This window comes from Lissotriton vulgaris, chromosome 12 (genome assembly GCF_964263255.1).
Source record: "Lissotriton vulgaris chromosome 12, aLisVul1.2, whole genome shotgun sequence".
In the NCBI taxonomy this organism is placed as follows: domain Eukaryota; kingdom Metazoa; phylum Chordata; class Amphibia; order Caudata; family Salamandridae; genus Lissotriton; species Lissotriton vulgaris.
Genome location: NC_141700.1, coordinates 797179879 through 797204812, shown reverse-complemented (window position 1 = coordinate 797204812; position 24934 = coordinate 797179879). Strand labels below are relative to the sequence as shown.

The following is a 24934-nucleotide window of genomic DNA, read 5'->3' as shown; positions in this document are numbered from 1 at the left end:
TACGTGCCTGGAGTGCAGGGGGTTTGCGAGTAGGACCCTTGCTTTACTGGTTCTGGTGTTAACCTGGGCTGCTATGGGAATTAACAAGGGCATATTATCAAGCCCATTATCGCCGCTTTAGCGGCAGTTTCTTGCAGATAAAAGCGGCGATAATGTATTGCCCTTTCTTGATAATATGGCCGATAGTTTTTTTTTATATCTGAGGTCAATACACTTAAAACCTATAAGTCACCTCTAAGGCATGCCTTTCAATCCTGAAGGCAGGGTGCTGGGTTATAAGTGTGAGGGAGCCCCTGCATGAGCAGGAGACCCCTACAAACTCCGGAGTTGATTCTCCAGGCTTTGTAAGTGCAGCCGGCCATTTTGATATTGGCCATCCGTCATTGGGCAATGGCTAACTATATACTGGCTGTACTGAACCTGGGCATGTCTGGTATCAAACATGTTGGGATCATACCCCAACACCATTACCAGTGTTAGAAGTATGATTCCATGCAGTCAAAGGCTCCTCCAGGAAGCCCCCAATACTCCCGCTAACAGCCTTCCAAGGTCTGCCAGCAAGCTAGTGCTGCTTCTGACCCCAGACACGATTCTGACCTCCTGCTGCTGAGCTGAGCCCGAGCAGGGGAAGGTAGAACAATAGGTTTCCTGTCACAGGGAGGTGTGACCATCTCCCAGACAGGACTTAGTGTATCGGGCTGGGGTGGGGGCACTTGCCAGCTTCACCGGCCTTGAAGGGCACCATTGGTGCCCTCCTTGCATAACCTGGTTTCATCCGGTTCAAGGAGACCTTGGCTCTCTCTCTGGTGCAAAATTGGACAAAGGACAGAGGAGTATCCTCCCCTCTGTCCAGCCCCTCCTCTAGGGAGGGACCCCTGAGTTATTTTAAACCCTTTCCTAGAGTATTTCAGGACTTACCTGTGGGTGGGTCGCCAGATTTGTCATGGGGCAAGACTCAAGCCTGAAACCATGTCACTCTTCAACCGCCTGGACACTTGGACTTCGCCTGGAACCGAGACCACATCCAGGAAGTCTCCTGCTGCTCCTGGTCTTGCGGTTCTGCAAGTCTTCGTTGTCTGTGTCTGTGCCTCTTCCAGGATCTTTAACAGATCTGTGGGCATCAAGGACACCCAAAGTAATCTCCCTTGGAGTGAAGGAGTAAATTCCCTGCATCTGCAGGCACGGCAACAAAGCTGACCAGTCTGCTGCTCCTGATGTCCCAAGTCGACTTGCCATTGCCAAGGCTTATTGGCGCTGCACTCCAGAGATCTCCGGGCTACAAGAAGCTCCAGCCTCCACCATCTCTTCCTGCCTGCCAAGTACAGCGTCCTCGCCGCATCCTCTGCACCATGGGCTTTCATCTTTGATGAGCTGCTCGAGGTCCTTTTGAAATGAAATGAAATGAAAGTGACACTTATATAGCGCATGGCTACCCGGAGGCCTCCCAGCCCTAGGCATGACCAGTACTCAGAAATACAGAAATTAGGGGAATAGGAAAGTTTTAAGTTGTTTACGGAAGACGTGGTAGCTGGGTTTCCTGCGGAGATGGAGTGGGAGTGCATTCCATAGTTTTGCAGCGTTAAGGGAGAAACGTCGACCCCCGGTTCTAGACCTCTTGATCCTCGGGGTTTCAATTAGGTGAAGACTCCTATGACTAAGGCCTGGGGGACCTCCTGAGGGTCTTCTCCTACTTCAGTGGGCTTGCTTGCTTGCACGGGGCCCACTCTAACTATTCTGCTTGTCGTGAGACCCTTGGACCTTTCTGGTCCCAACGTTACTTCTTTTCCCCTCTCCACGCCAGTGGTGGCTACCAAGGCCTGTTTATTTGCTCTTGTCAGACACCGACCACCTAGTAACTGACATCCGACGTGGGACAGCTCTTGCATGGCTCCTGATTTTCCTCAGCATCGCCTGGTCCTCACAGTTGCAGCAACAAGGGCATCGTCAACTCTTCTGAGCTGTCCAACATCGGTAGGCATTGCTTTTCTGTGCCTCCTGGTCAGACCTGAGTTGCATAGACTCTATCCCCTCTGCTTACAGGTTCTTCACTTCCAGAATCTACCCTTGGATTCCAACAGACTTCTCCACCTTCTTCCCCAGATGCACTTTTCTTCAAGTCTTCCATTGTTGTCTATGGAGGTCTCCGACGTTTCTTCACCCGTATGCACCTGGCTTCCATGTTGTAGGTACCGTGGTTCTTGGGGCATCCACGGGTAACTCTCCAACCTTCCATCCTCCAGAGGAATTCTTCGGGGTCCTCTGAGAAGGGTCTTTCTTTGCAAAACTGCTACTTATCCATTGACTTCCATTGAGCACACAGCTGTGTTCCCACTCTTCACACAACCTCTGTGGGGTTCCTGGGTATGTCCCTTGGGTGGGTCCTTGTGGCCCCGGCTCCTCTGGGTCTTCGGGTCCAAATCCCACACCTTTGCAGTTTGTATTTCACTTTCTTATTATATATGGTTTGCTCTCCTCCAGAAACCACTGTATTTTGTGCTACTTACCTTATTTCAATGTAAGTATTTTTGTGTATTTTGTTGATATCTCTGGGTAGGAGATATAGCAATGTGTTAGTAAGTGTTGTGTAATAAATAGAAGTATTTTTATATAAACAGTGTGTGGTTCTTTTTTAGTTAACATACATTACATGATTAAACTGGCAAAACAAGCTGCTTAACACTCCTTCAAGATAAGCCTGAAGGCTGGTCTCCACCGCTGCGTCTTTCAGTGCTTTCTATGGTTATCAAAGAGCACTAAAATCCCCATAAGGGTTGCCTGGATTAGTGTAAGTGCATCTCTTAAATAAGTGTGAACCACATACTAAGCCAGCCTTCTTGAAGATTAAATACAAGAGACTACTTAGCTTAAATGTTCTGCTTCATCTAACTATTCTTATCATAACTGAAAAGGTTGCTGGAATTACAAACTGCACCTAAACCTGAACTTGGGAATAGGACTTAAAATTCCGCAAAAATAAACATGGCTAGAGAGCGAGCCTGGTAAATTAATCATCAATTAAAGTCAGCCTGGTTCACAAAATGGCCAGTTTGTTGAATTGTGGTGTCAGTCAAACGAGCACACTGCTTTGTGCAAATACAGACATACATTTCTAAGACTTGGGAATTCCTTAAATAATTCAACCAACAATAATTGTTTTTTTAAATCTATTTAGTACTTTAACGTTTACTCCTGTCACTTCTATGTGCTGTAAAGAGGAATGGTTTATACAATTACTCAATATAAAGGCATCTGATTTGGCGATTAAACTCAGAAGAATTGAAGGGTGAAAGGCTTTGCCAGTTTATAACTAACACATCGGCGAAAGCTTTACTGAATGATGTCTGAAATGAAAACTGTGAGCAATTTGTTATATTCACCTTTCCAAACTAGGCTGCAGGTCTGTGAGAATTGTCTCTGCTCTGACAGCATCTGGCCCATGAGTTGGGAACCCATCTATACCCGCAGACTTACTCTCTTGCCACTGATGCTCAGCCTCTGGGCCTTGCTTTGCTGAGTGCCAAAAGGTATCACCCTGCGGTCTTGACACTGCGGTTTGAGCACTTAGAGCACAATGTTGAAACACCTCACAGAACGGCTCAACATCATCAGAAATCAGAGATGAAACCAAAACTTAAAAACAAACTGAGAGCCACAGGAGGAAGGTTGCATCATTCATATTTGTGAAGGCCTCACCTAAGTCTGAGAAGAGTCCCACCTGTGTGGGTGAGGAGGGGGTCGTTATATCGCGGTCAAAATGGTGACCACTCTTTTACCATTCCAATATTTAAAGTGTAACCAAAAACGGGCACAGAAACAACAAGACTGAAGTGTTTAACATTAAAGTAGGCTCTCCACCCTGGATTTAAATATTGTATTTTCAAGGGCAAAGTACTATTCTGTGGCGGTGGTATATTTTATGGGTAGAATACACAATACATTGTATTCAGAACGGCTCACAACACGTACAAAGTCACAATGTTCATCTCTTGCCCAGGCATCAACTGCTAAAATGAAGGTACATTAGATGCTGGTGGAGGAGCAATCAATAAGCCGCATTCTTAGGAAATTCCTTAAACAGAACGTTGTGATTCATATCGTGAAAGACTATGCTTTCTTCATTGAAAATATAAATTAGAAGGTATATGTTTCAGCGCCATATAGGGCAGATGCAAAGGAATTTAAAGGACCTAGGGATTAATATAGATAGACATTGGCCAAGCTGTTGCAGCTTTCCTTCCGAATCTAAAGTTGCCTGCTGTGTTGGCAGCCTTTTATCATGTAAAGTACTGTTACTGATATGGGAGATGTTTATGTAAAAACAAACTATGCCAGATGATCCACCATTCTATAGTGGTATGACCGTCCAGGAACCATTTTTAAAAAATCTCTGAGCATGCGGTAGAAAGCCTGGCAGTTGGAAGTGTCTATCAAAGCTGAGGACCTGGGGCTTGATTGGTTGAAGTTAGGGTCACACAATAAGGTAAACTGTCTGTAGGCAGTCTGTGGTTTTCTATAACGTTGCTGAGTGTAGTGGTACACTGTTATACTTACCTTGGTTCCCAAGGGTGCTCAGCCTGCTAAAGGGGAGTGATTCAAGGATGTGAGTCTATGAAAGGTCTGTGGGGCTGATTACGACTTTGGCGGTGCAGAAGTGGGGCAGTGGAGCAGGGTGTCACACCACCGCCGCGCTTCTGCACTGCCAATGTCGACCGCCTGCCAGATTAAGAGTTTTCTCCAGGTCTGGCGGACGATCCTCTGGCGTTTCCACTGCGGTACCTTTGAAAGAGGCACAGCAATAGGAACGCCAAAGCAAGTTCCTGCATGGCATGGACAGTTTAGTGAATGCCATGCAGGAACTGGGCATGTATGCACACGGGGGGCACACCATGGCCTCCCTGCATGCACCCCAGTGTTCTGGGGCAGCAGGGGCTCCTGTCTGGCCTCCTCAGTTTCCCCACTGCCAGCCTTTTCATGGAGGGCTCACCGCAATGAAGAGGCTGGTGGTGGGGAAACTAAGAATATGCTTGGCGGTGCCACCACGCCACCTCTAGGGAACGCGGTTATGGTGGTCCCAAAGCGGTCCAACCACTGTACTGGTAATAGGGCAGTCAGACCACTGGTGCGGCGGCCCAACCGTCACGGCACCTCCAGTGTAGGCTCTAAGACTCAATCCTTCAGCAGGAGAACTATCACTTGGGTAACACAGCCCTTTTAGACTAATGCCTCAGGAAGCAGACAATTGATCTAAGAGGGGGGTTCTACCCGAGGAATCCACATGGGACCTGGGTGCTATATGGTGTAAGAAAGAAGGGTCCCAGTAGAGCTATTATACATTTGCTTGCATTTATTATAGAAAAATCAGATGTAATTTCTTCGGCTCAGGGATCTGAAGCCATGAAACTGTATTGCATTCAAAATTAATATTGCAATATATAAATTGTCACGAACTTTACTCCCTCACTGTCCTTTTTCCTTCACAGCATCACGCTATCCCACTCCCCTTTCCTTTCTTGGGACACTTTTATTTGACCAAATGATATGGATCATGCATTGTGATTAACTGACATTGTATGTCATTACATCTGATTTTTCTATAATAAATGCAAGCAAATGTATAATAGCTCTACTGGGAACCTTCTTTCTTACACCATCAGGAAGCAGACAGCTCGCAATGTGACAGATTGAATCACTGCATTAGTCTTAGCTAGCGAGTTGTAACAGACACTAAGAATCACTAGTTGATTCACATAAAATAATTTAAAAGTCCTTTTTCTGGGTTTCTGCAAACTTGTGACAAGAGCTAGCAGGCCCTGTGAGAGCCTCATTCAGGCCCAGAAATTAATGTACATGTGAGTCTGGAACCTCCCTGCATATAAAATATATTCTTATATTTACCATAGGTGATATCTCTGATATGGAAAGAGTCTTATAGTTAAAACCAGTGACCTGATTGCAAGCTATATGTGCAAATTCTCTCACCCAGATTTGCAGTGTGAAACTAAAGATGACATCTAGGTTGCAGATTAAAATCACCTTATTAGCTGGAACAGAAAATACTTACAGAGGTGAACACTCTCCAGTAATAATTGTGATTCTTTTACTATTGCTATGAAAATGTTCTGAGTATTCCTAGCTTGGTGGAAGGAAGGTAGTTAAAGCACCTGTAAGATCCACTGCCGGAGACTAACAGCGGGAAACAACACTTACAACACAACTTTTACAACACACTACCTTTACAACAAAACTTTTACAACGCAACATCCATTACAACGCATGCCATTACAACTCAACCATTACAACGCATGTCACTACAATGCATACCACTACAACGCATGTCATTACAACGCAGTCATTACAACGCATACCATTACAACGCATACCTACACTATCCAATACTTATCCTACTGTTGCACCCCCTGGAGTTAGAATAGTAATTTTTACCCCTACACTATCCAATACTTACCCTACTATTGCACCCCCTGGAATTAGAATAGTAATTTTTACCCCTACACTATCCAATACTTACCCTACTGTTGCACCCCCTGGAGTTAGAATAGTAATTTTTACCCCTACACTATCCAATACTTACCCTACTGTTGCACCCCCTGGAGTTAGAATAGTAATTGTTACCCCTACACTATCCAATACTTACCCTACTGTTGCACCCCCTGGAGTTAGAATAGTAATTGTTACCCCTACACTATCCAACACTTACCCTACTGTTGCACCCCCTGGAGTTAGAATAGTAGTTTTTACCCCTACACTATCCAATACTTACCCTACTGTTGCACCCCCTGGAGTTACAATAGTAATTTTTACCCCTACACTATCCAATACTTACCCTACTGTTTCACCCCCTGGAGTTAGAATAGTAATTGTTACCCCTACACTATCCAACACTTACCCTACTGTTGCACCCCCTGGAGTTAGAATAGTAATTTTTACCCCTACGCTATCCAACACTTACCCTTCTATTGCACCCCCTGGAGTTAGAATAGTAATGTTTACCCCTACACTATCCAATACTTACCCTACTGTTGCACCCCCTGGAGTTAGAATAGTAATGTTTACCCCTACACTATCCAATACTTACCCTACTGTTGCCCACCCTGGAGTTAGAATAGTAATTTTTACCCCTACACTATACAATACTTACCCTACTGTTGCGCCCCCTGGAGTTAGAATAGTAATTGTTACCCCTACACTATCCAACACTAACCCTACTGTTGCACCCCCAGGAGTTAGAATAGTAATTGTTACCCCTACACTATCCAACACTTACCCTACTGTTGCACCCCCTGGAGTCTTAGCTAGCAAGTTGTAACAGACACTAAGAATCACTAGTTGATTCACATAAAATAATTTAAAAGTCCTTTTTCTGGGTTTCTGCAAACTTGTGACAAGAGCTAGCAGGCCCTGTGAGAGCCTCATTCAGGCCCAGAAATTAATGTACATGTGAGTCTGGAACCTCCCTGCATATAAAATATATTCTTATATTTACCATAGGTGATATCTCTGATATGGAAAGAGTCTTATAGTTAAAACCAGTGACCTGATTGCAAGCTATATGTGCAAATTCTCTCACCCAGATTTGCAGTGTGAAACTAAAGATGACATCTAGGTTGCAGATTAAAATCACCTTATTAGCTGGAACAGAAAATACTTACAGAGGTGAACACTCTCCAGTAATATTTGTGATTCTTTTACTATTGCTATGAAAATGTTCTGAGTATTCCTAGCTTGGTGGAAGGAAGGTAGTTAAAGCACCTGTAAGATCCACTGCCGGAGACTAACAGCGGGAAACAACACTTACAACACAACTTTTACAACACACTACCTTTACAACAAAACTTTTACAACGCAACATCCATTACAACGCATACCATTACAACTCAACCATTACAACGCATGTCACTACAATGCATACCACTACAACGCATGTCATTACAACGCAGTCATTACAACGCATACCATTACAACGCATACCTACACTATCCAACACTTACCCTACTGTTGCACCACCTGGAGTTAGAATAGTAATTTTTACCCCTACACTATCCAACACTTACCCTACTGTTGCACCCCCTGGAGTTAGAATAGTAATTGTTACCCCTACACTATCCAATACTTACCCTACTGTTGCACCCCCTGGAGTTAGAATAGTAATTGTTACCCCTACACTATCCAACACTTACCCTACTGTTGCACCCCCTGGAGTTAGAATAGTAGTTTTTACCCCTACACTATCCAATACTTACCCTACTGTTGCACCCCCTGGCGTTACAATAGTAATTTTTACCCCTACACTATCCAATACTTACCCTACTGTTTCACCCCCTGGAGTTAGAATAGTAATTGTTACCCCTACACTATCCAACACTTACCCTACTGTTGCACCCCCTGGAGTTAGAATAGTAATTTTTACCCCTACGCTATCCAACACTTACCCTTCTATTGCACCCCCTGGAGTTAGTATAGTAATGTTTACCCCTACACTATCCAATACTTACCCTATGTTGCACCCCCTGGAGTTAGAATAGTAATGTTTACCCCTACACTATCCAATACTTACCCTACTGTTGCCCACCCTGGAGTTAGAATAGTAATTTTTACCCCTACACTATACAATACTTACCCTACTGTTGCGCCCCCTGGAGTTAGAATAGTAATTGTTACCCCTACACTATCCAACACTAACCCTACTGTTGCACCCCCAGGAGTTAGAATAGTAATTGTTACCCCTACACTATCCAACACTTACCCTACTGTTGCACCCACTGGAGTTAGAATAGTAGTTTTTACCCCTACACTATCCAATACTTACCCTACTGTTGCACCCCTGGAGTTAGAATAGTAATTGTTACCCCTACACTATCCAACACTTACCCTACTGTTGCATCCCCCAGGAGTTAGAATAGTAATGTTTACCCCTACACTATCCAACACTTACCCTACTGTTGCACCCCTCTGGAGTTAGAATAGTAAATTTTACCCCAACACTATCCAATACTTACCATACATGCAATGTAATGGTATGCGTTGTAATGGTATGCTTTGTAAATGTAGTATGTGTTGTAGTGGAATGCGTTGTAAAGGTAGTTTCAAAGAATTCCTTGTAATGGCATGCGTTGTAATGGTATGCGTTGTAATGGATGTTGCGGTGTAAAAAATGCGTTGTAACGACATACATCCCTAACAGCACAACATCATTCTGAAGAAGCCTTTCCAATTGTGAGGTCAGTTTCGAGAGTGAGTTCTCTCCAAATAAGGTATCACAAATGCTGCATGTATGAATTAGGTACAAATAGATTCAATATTCAGAGGCAGCAACGTGAGGATTACTTACTTGTTATGCTGCTGGTTGCCCTGTGCATTGTTCATCGATGCAGCAGCATCTCCGAACACCAGCCTGCCCTTCTGGTGGCAGGCGTGGGATGCTTCACACTCTGTAACGGTTTGGGGGCATCAGGTTTGGCTATGGCAGTGAATACTCTGTCATCGTCATAGCCAAATCTCTCCCATGCCCTGGCTGAAAAAGGGCTGTCGGAGAAATGGCTATATGTACGCCCAACCAATCAGGATGAGCGGACATGCAGCCATGTGTTTTTACTCTCCGTCAACGCCAGCCAAACCCTGGTGGTGAGTGACAGTAAAAATCAAGGGTGGTGACTCCCATTGCTAGGAGAGCATTACTTTTTATTTACAAAAAGAAAATCCAATCTGCAAAAATATAAATGAGCCTCTTGGTCTCAACACTTTTGGCCCATATCTCCCAAAAAGTACTTCTTGTCTGATCTCAGAGGTTTTGCTACACATTTCATTATAATGGTATGAAACTGGCCAATCCAAGATGGTGCTACTTCCTTTCCTTTTAGGTTAAAATAAAGTTATCTTAGGCTACTTTGCCAAAGCAAAATCCTAAGAAAATACATAGATGTTTCATATGTCTGAATGAATGTCTTACCTGCCCATTTCTGAGAAAGCTGCTTTGCTCCACGTTCCAGGAAGATGCCCTTTGCTTGCCTAGGTGACTAAATGATTCTTGGTTCTGCATTTCTTCAGAGACGTAGATTTCAGATGAAGAGCTGTCTACTTCTTCCAAACAGTCAGCGGGAGGCTGGGTTCTATATCCACCCCAATGCAGCTTCTTCAGCCTGTACATAATTTAGACAAACATGCCATCAATCCCCAGTTTAAAGGAGTTTCTAAGACAATATTTCGGCGCCTTGGTCGTGACCTCTATTGCCCTAATTTAGGGAGTACCAAGATGACCAGCTGTTTTTCTGTCCTTCCCTAGGTATCATTATAGTGAACAATGCTTGTCAATACTTTCCCTTTAAGCAGTAGCATTTTGATTGTGGAATTAGCTTCCCAAAATGTGAACTAGTTACTAAGTAGTGTAAAGTACCTTCATCAGCTACAAAAATGTACCAGATTTTCCTATATAGTCCAATTACATTTCCCTACTTTCTTTCCCACCATGTGGCAGTAAATTACTAGCATTTAGAATTCCACTAAAAAAACAGAACTGCTTTTCAAAAGAAGTCACATCTAGATGACAAAGTTACTTGGACACCTAGTCCTCCATCTTGCATAAAATATATATTTCATTCTATTTATCTTCTAAAGTAAGTCAATCAGAATCAAATAAAAAAAAACAGATTTTATTTGTCAAAATAGCACATATGACGCAGATCTCTGAACCACAGAGACAACTGCCGCATGAAAGATACAAGAACATAAGAGGTAGCATTGAGTGTGCTGGCCAGACGTTGCCTCCCATTATGACAGTCGTAGCACCTGTGTTATGTGGGGGCTGGTGTGTAGGGGAGCATTTTGCCAGTCCTTGTAATCTAGCTGCCAACACTGCATTTGATTCACATGAAGACTCTCTGGTTAAACATCTCTGACTGAGTTCCTGCTGGTTGTACAAAGGACTGTGGTGACTGTCACTCCCAAACACCAAATGGATTAGTCTGCAGTAGTTTGGCAGAGAACTACGGTGAAGAGGGTGGAGTGCCAACCGATGGAAGCTTAGCTATGACTGATGTGGCTGAAGCATGAGATTCTTCCCCATCATAGAGGAAAGAATATTCTTGTAGTGGACACCCAGCTGCCTTTACCACGTTGCATCCATTCCAGACCATCCATTTATTTGGTCAATTTGAGTGCACTGGTGGGGGACTGTTGTGGTGGAGGGCTCTACGCCATTGGTGGTCTAATCCTTATATAAACCTGTATATCTACGAAGCTTACCTCAGTCACTTGCATGCTCCTCTGTGGGCCCAATGCTGCAGCAATGAGGCCCATCAGTGGCATCTCAAAGGCACGTGTTGGCAGTGGGGACCTGCTGCAGCAGTGAGTCTGTCTGAGGCCCCAGAGGCTGGGCAGGACTAGGGGCCATTAGCTCACCTGAAGAGTTGACAGGACAGTGCTCGTACCATCATGTTGGTTGAGCAACATTCCCTCTGGGCCTGGACTGCTCTTGTAAGTGTGGTAGATCCAGGAGCTGGATTCTGCATACAAGACACTGAGAAGCAAGGATGGAATATAAGAATGAACTGCAGTGGGGAGGCCCTTCATGAGGACAAAGAGGATACTCACTCTCTCCTGTTAGAAATGAGAAATAGCCTCAGGTCCACTGACATCAAAATAGATTTACTCACTTTGAGAATGAACCACCTCAATGAAAGGTAGGATAAACATGCTAGGTATAGATAGCGGAGCACTGAATTTAAATGCAATCAATGTATCAAATAAACATGACAAGGACATTCTCTAAATGGAAAGCCCACGTAGCTTATTGGGGCTAAGAAAGAAGATTAAAACACCACTGTAAATCCTTTTTCAAAAAGTAAAAAATACGAGGTAGGGAAAAGTGTTCCTAGGCCCACAGTTTCACACGTGGCAACAATGAACCTTTCTCTTTAAAAATTGAAATGAAATGTTTCTTAATGTAAAGTATGGCCACTTAGATCTTTCTGAGTAAAACCTCAGGACCTTCCTTACGTCTAGGGTATGAAATGACCGATTTTCCGAACTAGAAGGGTTACTAAAGAACATCAGTATAGAAACAGATTGTTTCACAAGAAACTCCTTTGTGCACAGAAGAGGGGTGCTTTCTCACCATTACGCTTTGTCAGTGGAAAACTCTATTCACTGATGTAATAGCCACTAAGAATGCTGTTTTGAAGACACATATTGCCTTATGCATAGATTAAAAATGAAGAGACATTAACTTGGAGAAAAACATATTTAGTTCCCAAAGTGCAGATCATTTTTGTAACCAGGAGATATACTTTCATTAGCCCCTTCAGAAATTGTTTTACGACCCGGAGTGCAATAAAAGAACCTCTATGAAGGACATTTTCAGTAGGCCGCACTCACTGTCAGATGTACCTTTACAGCTAATGAACAAGTTACTTATCTTCGGTAACGCCTTATCTGGTAGAGACTCTACAGGTCTGATTACAACTTTGGAGGTGCAGCACCGGGTCTGCCCCGCTGCTGTACCGCCAAAGCCGTGGTCAGTCTGCCAACCAGATAAGGCGTTTCCTACTGATTGGCTGGCTTTGTGTTTGAAATTCCCACGGCGGTGCCCTGCAGATGGGCACCGCAATGAGAACGCCAAAAACAATTCCTGCATGGCATGGACTGTAAAGCAGGAACTGGTTGCATGCATACAGGGGGGCTCATGTTGTGCGGCCCTCTGTGCATCCACAGGGCATGAGGCACCAGGTTGTTTCCTCTCTGCCAGTTTTCATGGTGGTGTAACCAGTACCGCCAAGCATAATTTAAAAGTAATGCTAATTTATCATCATATTTCATTTATTTTGGTTTATTTTAGAACCATAAACGCTATCATATAAAAAATATTTAAAGAAAAAAAGCATGCAAATTCATGTAAAAAAAGTTTTTTCCTAGGAAATACAAACTCATTTTGGCAATTACAGTCCAACAAGACAAATCCCATCATATTTTAAAATACATACAATTTTAATTTATAAAAGTTAATAAAAAAAGAAGCAACCCAAAGCTAAAAATATTTACAAAGAGGTCATGTAAAATCCTATGAACAAATTAGGTGAGACATCAATAAAAAAGTATTTGAAGCCTATCGTAAACACATTTGAGACAGGATGATAAGTATGCAAAAGTTGAACTTACTATTTTCAAAATGAATTCGACCTAATGTACCATATTGCCATCAGATATCTCACGATTAAATACACCACACAGTCTCTGGTATTAGTGTTACATAATCCCTAAAACTGAGAAGTTTACATAGAGGAATAATCCAGTGTGATCACGGTTTAGCATAGGCCTTGCAGAAAAAACACGTGTTCCATATTCTCAGGTACTTGACAATCCACTGGGCGCAGATTTGATATGTCTCCCTTTTGCGTCCAGGAACGAGTAAACCTGGCCAACGGTAAAATATTATAATAAAGTGCATGTGCAGCAGGGTTAATAACTATATTCAATTATGGCTCATACTCAGATACACACCTAAACAACAAGGAGTCTACCGGGATACCAGGGGATGAAGCACAAAGTTCCAAAAGGACGTTTTCAACAAGTCACGAGCACCATGGAGTAATGCAGAAAGCTGCAGCCAAAAACCTTACAGGCCCAACTTAAATATCCAAAGTTTAATATGTACAAGCCAGGGAATCTTCCCAACATGGTGATCATCAAATATGACTCTGATACAATCCTTATAGGGTCCTAAATCTTCGTTGGTCTTGAGCCTTATCCAATATTGGATAGGTCTCAACATAGCAATGTCAGAAACTGATCTTAGGTTTAAGTCAAGTTTAATTGACAGCATCGGCGCACTAGTGTGGAGTCTCAGGAGGGTCTTTATAAAGGCTTTTCCAAGGGTACTAAGGTTGCAGTGCCCCCATAGGTCTGCAGCATACATGGCTCCCCAACAAGCCTGAATGTTGTATATCTCCAAGGAGGGGAGAGATAGCAAAAGTGAGTGATCTACTGGCAAATCTTATGATAGGCCTTACTCTTTGTTTTAGAGTCATAACGCTTTTCTGTACCTGGTCTACCCATCTATGAGAATCTTTCAATCTTGCGCCTATTAGTCAAACTCATGTACCCAACCCTTCGCCTCTCCTCCTAAGAATACCTTACTCTTGGTTGTTTTCGTCCAGGCACCAAAGACCATGTACTTAGTTTTGTTTCTGTTAATTTCCAGGCCATACTCTGAACAAAAAGTATTATATTTGTCCAAGAGAATAGATAGACCACGGAGAGTCTTCGATAATAACAGAGTTTCATCTGCAAAAAGGAAACACTGTATTTTATAATCCTTCACCTTTGGGGAGTCATTTTCGTAATTTGAAAGATAGGTGGCGAAACCATTTATGTACAAAAAAGAAAGTGAAGGAGACAAAACACACCCTTGTCTTACTCCTCTCCTGATTGGACTATCTTCCCTCAGTTCCCCTGTAGGGCCCCACCTAACGCTCGCAACGTTTTCTGTGTATAAAGCCTGTATTAGGTACAATAGTCCCCATGGGACCCCAATCTTATGCAAAACCACCCAAAGTTTTGGCCTTGGGACAAAATCGAATGCAGCTCGCACATCCACAAAGGCGACATACAACAACCCCCTATCAATGTCTATTATCTTCCACTTAATAGACAGGAACCTCACAATCTGATCAATAGTACTAGTGTTGGATCTGAATCCCGCATGTAAGTGGGATAAAACTTTAACTTGGGAAATCCAGTCCCATAGCCTAGATAAAATGTGCATGCTATAGTCTTTTTGAATGTTATCAAACTGATTTATGGGTCTGTAATTTCCTGGTGTAGATAATTCACCCTTTTTATGAATGGGAATTATTTCCGCTCCTTTCCAGGAACTCAGGATCGGTGCTCCAGCCATCAATGCATTAGACAGCCAATTTATATATGGTCCCCAAATCTGAAGTTCACTATGGAATACATCTGCAGGGATTCTGTCCAAGCCAGGGGCTTTGCCAGATTTCAGGGCCTGGATTGCAACTAAAGTTTATCTAAAGGTTCTTTTAGAGTAAATGGCTTAACATCCTCTCCTATAGTACAGGCTGGTGAAGTCTCTGATGACTCATTGTCTAAATTTGCCTCCCCCTAGAGTGTCGAGAAGTGGTTCACCCAGACTTCTGGGGCAATGTGGTAATCTGGGTGAGTTAGGTCTCTATGACCGTTATGTGTAACCAAATACCAAAAAAATGCTTATTGTCTCTGAGCCTAACCACCTCTAATAAGCCATCCCTTATACCAGTCTCCCACTGGGCCTTACATATTTGAATACCCTTAGTGTACTCTCCTCAATGAGTGATCTTTGCTTACTCTTTAGGGTATTTACTAGGGCCTTCTAGGCAATTATGCATGATTCATTGAACCACTTGTTCACTCTTGGTCTCCGGAGTTCCCTTCCACTGTTACAGTCCTTTACAAATAAGTTGACAATTGTTAGAAAAGAGTTTCATGCATTATCATAATCTGGGTAGGCGATATAAGGCATGACACTCAAAAATGTGAAATTCATCTAATACAAACCTATAGATTTCGTTTATGGCCTCTTTTGATCTGGAGACAGCCTCCCATTTCACCTTATGTTTGTTATTGCTAAACACCACAGAACTATATGGTTCAGGTGGGATTAGACTCTACCTGTTCCTTATATGTGACTTGTCCCAGACTAGTGCAATAGGAAAAGTATCGCTATCATGGCAGTCAAGTACTGTTATATCTTTTATATCATGCTATGCCCGAACATCCAAAAGGTTAAAATCAGTGTGGATTTTGAAATAGCCCCTCATGAACGTAGGCTTTGCGTCAAAAACTGATGGAAAGCGAATATGACATGGTCTCATACCAATAGACCATTATAGCAATAATTAGGAGGACAGCAGAATTCATTTTGGGTGATTTCGTATGGACGCAAAGAACGAGTATCCTTCGTGATTTATCCTCTTCCTTAACTAATTCCAAAAATGGGGTATTTGGTTCAAAAGAAGCATTAAAATCTACTGCGTTAATCACATTGTGGCTACGGCTAAAATCAACCAAAAAATGCATTCAAAGTTCTTAGAGTCTGGGAGAGTTTAGTAAAAGAGGTCGACCTGTTATAAATATTAATCAGCAAATACAGGGTCCCAGACTTGGGTTTCAAACTAAGAACTAGGAGGTCACAAAAGTTATTACTGATTTACTTAGTGGTACACTCAAATGATATTTTAGACCATATTAAAAGCCCTCCTGCTGGCCTACACTCTACTGATGGCACTGCTTCAATACTATGGGGCCCATTAGGATGGCGGACGGATCGCCCCGCCGAGCCGGTGGTAGCAACCGCTGGCCCGGAGTGGGCGATCCGCCCGCCATCAATGCTTTGACCACACGCCATATTAGTGTGGCTGGGGGTTCCACGGCGGACGGAAAGACCGTCCGCCGCTTTTCCACAGGTCAACTCGTCGACCAGGCAGAAAAGGGGCATAATATGGTCCATATTATGATGCAGGCAGAGATTTGCATTTCCATGCGGTTCTTGCTTGTGGGGACTTGTGGGCCCGCAGAGGGGGAACATCGTTTATGACGCGGTTTTTACACCGCAGTGCCTTTACCCCGCAGCTATTACAACGCAAGTCGTTACTACGACTTGCGCTGGATGGCGCTGTGGGATAAGGAATCTTGCAATTTTATATTCCAACACCTTCCCTACCGTTACGGAGACTGGTGTTGGAATATAAAATTACAAGATTCCTAAATCCACGCCCTCCAACGCAAGTCGTAACGACTTGCGTTGTAAGACTTGCGTGGTAAAGGCATACCTTGTTACAAGATGCGTTGTAACAACGAACATCCCCCGCAGAGTGTTGGGAGGGTGCACATGCAATGCACTACGTGAAAGGCACCACGTGGTGCCTGCCATGTAGTGCATGTTATGATGTGCACAGTCCTTTTACATTGCAAGTAGATCTGCAGCCAGCAGATCCACCCGCAATGTAAAAGGCACAGGATGCGGCCTCCAGTGTGGCGTGCGCATCCTAATACACATGGCAGGACCGCCGCAACTTCGGCGGTCGGTACCTGGCTCCCTTGCGATGGCGGCTGGACTTTGTCCGCTCAACATCGTAATGGACCCCAATGTGTTAAGAAATCATGCCTATGTACTTTAGTGAGCGCCCAAGTCACATGGAAAATGCAGAAATAGAATTTATTAATAAAAAATCCTCAGTCCCCGTCATCCATTTTGGTCCGAATCCCAGCAATGTTCCAGTAGATAAGACGGAGAGCAGAAGCTAGATTTTTCAGGTCCTGCGGGGGCCTCCAAGTAATCAACATTGGTTGCAGGGAATTAGTTGTCAGTTCAAGATCGTTAGGGGACCCCAAGGTAACTGAGGCCGGGATAACCTCCTTCTGCCTGAATTCCCCGTAATAGGCCGCTCCGGGTAGTCTATCTACTTGGTCTAAAACATCAAACTGATTGAACACGGAAACACTATAAGGCCCATCAGACCAAAGCATGCCATAGGGGGGTACACTTGAGCGTATTTGATGATGTGACGAGGGAAGGGGAAGAGCAGCCTAACCTAAGGTGTTCACTTATAAAAATACCCCAAAGGAAGAAGACTAATACTAGTTTGACCTGCTCGTGTGTGCACCACATCAGAGAACATTTTTTGAGCCAAGATGAGATCTTTAAAATTGATAATAACACAATTAGTGACATTTTTTACATTTCTCTTTTTAGTTGTATTAATGTGTAACAACAATGAATATCATTTTTTTTAGTTGCAGGATAATGGCTTTTTAGGGGATAATGGTGGGGAGCTCTTTAAAAAGTGGATATTGTAATTTAAATGTAATGCTAATTATTTTAATGGTATGCAAATTAATATTGCTGAAATTCTAAATTCATTTTGCTACCTTATTCATTTTTCTAAAAAAAGATTTCATAATTATTTTGAAAGCATTAATAAATTATATCCAATTGAAAAATATTTTATTGCAAAAGAATTTTTTAATTTATCATTTTTTTTATTTTTTTCCATTTTAAAATACTGGTATGGCTTTTTGAAAATGTTGAAAATTCTAATATTGATAAATTGTTGGAAAAAATAATTTATTTTTATATTAATTTTTTTAATGTTGTATAATGACATTATGAAAATAGAATAAATATGTATTGTTCATTGTGCATAAATTGAGATTTTGTTGTATATGTATATGTTATAGGTTTATTTATTTAAAATTTTCGACATTTTTATTATTTTTATTACTGAAGTAAGTTCTGTTGTTGGGAATATATCTTGTAAAATGTATTCATTTGAGTGTAATAAAATGTATTTTTATATACAATTTTTAATTTAGTTCAATTTTTTTATGTTATGATTTGTCATTTTGGGTTATGAATGTTTACGTAAAATTTCAAAGTTAAGGAATACTCATAAATATTTATTAAATATATTAATTATCAAAAGTGATTGACATACTATTTTATATGTTGAAGTTTAATTTTAAATACATAGTGCCTGATTTCGTGTCTGGCGGTCTTTGACCACCAGACTCCCAGTGGCCCAGCAGTGGCAGTCCGCCCTTTTCCAAAGTGGCTTTTAGGACCAGCCATCGCTGCACCAGGGAACCACAGCGGCGGCGCAGCCTAGAGGCCTCTATAATATGGAAGTCTAAACCTTTGTGGTCCTTCTAACATATTATGAGTTTCCCCTACGCCATCCATTTCATGGCGGGTTCACCACCTTTAAAGTCCTAGCTGCTATGGGGATGCATTCAGGGGGGCACAAAAGGTGCCCCCCTGTTTGCATGCACTCCAAGTTCCAGGGCAGCATGGACTTCACACTCCATGTCGTTCTGGAAATTTTATGTGTTTCCACGGCGGTGACCGTTTCCAGGGCATTGCAATGGGAATGGCAAAAGAAAAGACAGAAAAAGTCCGCCAGACACGAGTTTAACTCGAATCTGGCCGAGGTCCCTGCACAGCTTTGGCAGTGGTGAGCTGGCGCAGAGCCGGTGCAGCACCGCCAAAGTAAAATCGGTCCCCTAGTTTTTTGTTTGGGTTATTGTGCATTCTAAGTAATTTTTATTTTATTAAATACATCGAAAAATCTGGGTGAATATAGCGTATTGATGGTGTATATACATTTTTTACTGTCCAACACCTTACCTAAAAGGCTTTAGATTGTAGTGGAAATAGCAAATGTCACCCCTTTGGAGTCAAACACCTTCCCCACATTTTTTTAGATTTGAGAGGGAGTAGTAAATGTCCCACCTTTAGATGTTCAACACCTTCCCTGATTTGGTTTAGATTGCAGAGGCAATAGTAAATGTCACCCTGTTTGTGTCCAACACGTTCCCCAAATTGAATTAGATTGGAGTGGGACTAGTAAATGTCACCCCTTTAGTCTCCAACGCTTTCTTTCAAATGGTTAATGTTGGAGTGTGAATATTAAATTTCCGTATAAAATTCTTTTGTTAAATTGTACTTCTATATGCTAGGAGCAGTTTATGTCATTTAATTAGTATTGCTGGTGTTTAGAAAGATCATTTAAATAGCAGCTATATTTGTAATAAATAACATTATCATTTACATATTGTCATAGAATTAAGATATGTAACTCGTTTTTCAATGTTTATTTTTTCAAAGTTTATTTAATGTACATTTTTACATTTCTAAACATACATTTCTAGTTTAAACAACATATTGATATTGATAAATAAAATCAATATTTGTTTTATTAATAAATGAAAAAATGTAAATCATATTTCCATAGTATTGAATGTTGTACATTTTTCAGGTTTTGTTCTGTTTAACCTTTTTTTAAATGTATTACATTGTTTCATACACATATTCATTACATAATGTGAACATACATTTTTACAGTATCATTTAAATAATTGTACATTTTTATACCAATATTTAATTTATGCTTTCATTTTTAAATTGTTCACAATTTTTTACACACTTTACAGGTTTCAAAATTGTTTTACATTTTCTAAAATATTTATTCAACATGGTGATTTCTAAGGAATATAATCTTTTTTTTTAGTTTCATTTAGTGGCCATTTATTTTACTGCTACCTTCAATTTTGTAGTCCATTGGCCTTATTTTTAGTCGATTTTTCAGGATCCAGGTGGCATAAGGTGCTGCTGTTCTTCGGACCAGGTAATTTCCTTTTAAAGGTTTTCTTAGGGTTTTGTGGGAATGGGGAAGAGGTCTAGAGGTTAGCTATAGTGTTGTTTGTTGGTTTTTTGTAAATGTAGTTGTATTAACTGTAGCGTCTAGTGTGTTGGTTTAGGATTTTGTACACTGTTTTAGTAATGTTTCAATAAGTTATGAGATATTGTGTTATGTTGCTTGCTTTTGATGACTAAGGGCCCGAATCTTAGTTTGGTGGTGTGGGAGAGGGGCGGCACACCACAGCACTGCTACCACACCGTTAAACTCCACCGCCCGTCGGATTACAAGTTGTAATCCGTGTGGGGGGTCCTGCGGCAGCTGGCTCACGGCGCTGCCTTTCCAAGGCTCATAGGAGAGCCTTAGAAAGGCAGCACCGCGGGACTGCCACAGCGATTCCAGCACAGCATGGCCTTTAAAGTCCATGCCATGCTGGAACTGGGGGTGCAGAAAGACAGGGGGGGGGCACACCATGTTCCCTCTTGTATGCACCCTTGTGGACCTAGGCACCAGGGGGCCCTATAGGTCTCCCTTAGTTTCCTCACATCCACCCTTTTCATGGTGGGTTCACCGCCATGAAAAGGAGGGCAGTGAGGAAACTCATAATATACTTGGCGGTGCAGCAGCTGAACCACCAGCATATTGTGTCCTCAGACCACTGCAAGATATCCAAGGATCGTTAATCCCTGGCGGTAGCAGCAGTCCTATGGCAGTGTAACCACCAAAGTCATAATTAGGTAGTTGCCGCACAGCCACCATGGGTTTGGTAGTCTATCGGACTGGCAAACCCATAATCAGGGCCTACGTGTAGTGTATATGTTTTTTTGGGAATGCAATGTTTTTTGCACGTGGTTTCCTCTTTTACTATGCAACTTTTTCTCTATGAACGTGTTCTATTGGCATTTGGATTTACCTTTTTAAAAAAAAAAAATTTAAGGAAATTTCTTTTGGTTTATAATCAACCAATATTTTTTACTTTGATTTCAGATTTTTGGGGATTTCTAGGAGCGTTTCTTTTTCTAAACACTTTTTTTTTATGGTCTTTGATACTTTGGATTGCATTGATGGATCTCTATTGGCTTGGTTTTAGCTTTGCATTTCATTTAGGAAAATATTTTTCCCATATAGGTGCATTATACTTTATGACTATGTGGATACAGAGGATGATCTACGGTTAAAGAACAGTAAGTCATATAATTAATTTTATTTGTTTTCAATGGGAATGTTATATTTTATTATTTATGTATGTGTTATGTGATTGTTATTTGGGATTGTATGTCCACTACCAATGAAAACATTAAAACAGATTGAGGAAAGATGGATTGTTATGGAGGGAAAGGTTCTGGAACTTGAACAGCGGGTAAGCGACCTACAAGATGTTTCTTCAAAGATTCCAATACTAGAACAAGAAATCCACAAGTGTCGGGATTATTCCGTAGTCCCAAGCAGAAGTCGCGATTCCAGGAGCGAAGCAATTGTCTAACCTTTCCAGAAACTACCAACACCCTGTGAAAACAGAGAACTCACAGGAGGTAAGTAGTTCCTGAAAAAGAGGAGACCCAAAACTGATGTATTCTCACATACATCAGAATTCCTCAAAAATATGTGTGATCAAGGTGGAGAAGAAGCAGGGTCTGCAGGTAAAATAAAACAGATAAGGTAGGGACAGGGTTTCATGAAATGTGAGAATGCATTTATTATCTTAATGTATTCTAGGAGGAGTGTGTGCTATCCCAAGCTTACCTGAATAAAGGACTGATGAGTGATGAGGAGATGCCAAAATAATATTCACAATTCTTCTTGAGTCTCCAAATAAAAAAGGCAGGATTGCCAACAATTTATATGTTACAGTGGTTCCAAAGGAAAACGCTGTATTAGGCACCAGCAGACAAGAATATCACACTGCATCAAACGGAAAACTAATCACGTGCCTTGAGAGTCCAGGGGCGCAGTAACAAAAGCGTCAGAAGCACGAGTGTTCAGGTTTGTGTTAACGCGTCCTCGCGTTCAATTAAGTTTCTTGACAATGCTTCCACAAACAAAAAAGAAAGGGTGCTCGAAAGGAAACGCAACAGTAAGAGCACCGTGTCCATTAATTAATGTGAATCGCGTTAAAATCCACACATGTTCACGTAAATATCATAGTACAGCTTGCGGGGGTACAACGATGAGATTTATTTATTTATTTAGTGTATTTTGATATCGCGCACAGCTACCCCAACGGCGTGTCCCGGCGCTCCTGTGTGACTACATACAGCCTAAGATGGTTATTTGAGGCGTGAGTCGATCAACAGAACAGGTGAGTTTTAAGTGCTCTCCGGAAAGGTTGTTCATCCTTGATCAACCGGATGGCATTGGGAAGTTTATTCCAGAGGGCCGCTGTCAACACTGGGAAAGTTTTCCCACCTGAGCGGGTTTTCCTAAATCTAGGAACAGTAAGGAGATTTTTTGACGAGGAGCGTAGAGTTCTGATGTTATTATAAGGGGTCAGGCAAGAGGACAAGTAGGCAGATCCTTTGCCTTGCATGGCTCGATGGGCTAAAACCAAAGCTTTGAATTCTGCCCTTTTGTGCAGTGGTAACCAGTGAAGTTCGCGGCGGTGGGGAGTAATGTGCTCTCGTAGGGAGAGACCGGCAACCAGTCGCACAGCCGCATTCTGTACCGTCTGGAGACGATGACTGAGCCCTGCAGACAGTCCAGAGTAAAGGCCATTGGCGTAGTCCAGGTCCGAGGTGATTAACGCCTGCACTACGAGCTTCCTGGTGTTACTAGGCAGGAAGTGAATGAACTTTTTTATAATTCTAATCTTGGCTAAACATGCAGCGGAGACTGTATGCACTTGATGATGAAAAGTGAGGTTGGAGTCCCATCTCACTTCGAGATTCTTCACAGAGATGGCAGTCGAGAGAGTTTACGGCCACAGTCCCATCTCACTTCGAGATTCTTCACAGAGATGGCAGTCGAGAGAGTTTACGGCCACACGGAAGGAGGCTAAGGTAATTAGATATGCCTCGAAACCAACCCACAAAAAACATTGCCGAACAGCCGAAAAGAGAGAAATGAGGCTGGAAACACGGCAGGGATCCGAATTCGCAGGTCGTACGAATTCCTACCAAGAATATAGTTGAGGGTCCCACGAAGTACTCAGAAACAACACCAAGGTCGGGAAGCTAGCACGAAAGCCAAGCGCTGCTAGAATGCACCTGGAGGCTTAAGAACCTCCCAGTCACCTGATCAGTCCCAGGCAGCATGGCACAGCACACAACGCTGCTCCCTGATAATGCATTATGGGTGATGTAGTGCAATCAGGGAGCAAGTCGATCGGGTTCTAACAGTTCTCCCCCCTAAAGGTCTTATCACAGGTCTGGGTTTTGATGGATGTAAGGCATGAAAACGTCTGACTAGAACAGGGGCATGTACGTTTTGAGCAGGTTCCTAGGTCCTGTCTTCAGGGCAGTACCCTACACAATCAATTAGGTATTGCAATTTGCCTCTGTGTCTACGCGAATCTAGGATGCGCCGAACTTCATATTCCAATTCTCCACTTGGGGGGCAGGGTGGGGGTGGAGCTTAAGGATCTGTGGGAGGTGTGTAGGGTTTTAAGAGGGAAGTGTGAAAAACAGGATGTATTTGCATCTCAGGAGGGAGAGTCAATTTCACTGCCACAGGATTAATGAGTTGGGCAATGGAGAAGGGGCCTAAATACCTGGGTTGGAGCTTCCGAGGGCCTTCTAATCTGAGTTTTTTGGAGGATAACCATACCTGATCTCAATTGTTATAACTTATAACTAGGAGCTGGGCGTCTATATTTGTCAGCTTGCACTTTCATCTTTTCTTTGGTTTCTAGTAATTCAATTCTGGCCTGTTTCCATATTTTCAAAAGATGAGCATGGTGGTCTGACACAGCTGGAGTGTGGGAAACGGATGGAGGTAATTCAAAAGGAAGGAATTTAGGGTGGTAACCAGTTTTGAAAAAGAAAGGGAATATCTTGTAGACCGAGTGTGTGGTGTTGTTATAGGCAAATTCGGCCAGTGACAATGCTTGGACCCAGTCATTTGTGATGGTTGTAATCAAACACCTAAGGAATTGCTCTAAAGTTTTATTGGTTCGCTCAGTTTGGCCTTCCGTCTGGGGGTGGTAGGCAGTGGACAGTCGGTGGTCTATGTGAAGACCTTTACATAAACTCTGCCAAATCTTGGAGACAAACTGGGGGCCTCTGTCTGAAATAATCACGAATGGCAATCCGTGAAGCGGTACCACATTCTGTATGAAAGTTTCAGTGAGTTCTAAGGCTGTGGGTAATTTTTTAAGGGGAACGAAGTAGGCCATCTTAGAGAATAAGTATACTACCACTAGTATGACAGTGTACCCTTTTGTTACAGGTAAATCAGTGATAAAATCCATACTAATGGTTGACCAAGGACTATTTGGTACCGATAAAGGTTGCAAGAGGCCAGCAGGGACACAGTGGGAAGCCTTTTGTCGGGCGCAAACAGAACAAGTATTGACATAATCAGCGATGTCCTGGATCATGTCTTTCCACCAGAACCATCTTTGACATGTCTTTCTCGTCTTGACTTCTCCTGGATGTCCCGCCATCGGTAGGGAATGACATCATCGGATGATCATAGTCTGGGTTTCTTTCGTGGGAATTAACAATTTATTGTGATGGAAGAACAGATTGTCTGTTATGGTGTTGCCTGCTCTATTCAACCATTCCTCTCTAGACAAA

The 24934-nt window shown here is 42.4% G+C and overlaps 1 protein-coding gene across 1 annotated transcript in view; it reads right to left on the bottom strand.

Annotated features, from left to right (window-relative positions):
- The window catches only part of INCA1 (inhibitor of CDK, cyclin A1 interacting protein 1), a 196425-nt gene that overhangs the window by 8804 nt on the left and 162687 nt on the right, over positions 1 to 24934 (bottom strand). Inside the window, exon 5 of the mRNA XM_086946634.1 lies at positions 9965 to 10154. Within this exon, the coding sequence (XP_086802760.1) occupies positions 9965 to 10154 (190 nt within the window). The remainder of the gene's footprint in view (positions 1 to 9964; positions 10155 to 24934) is intronic.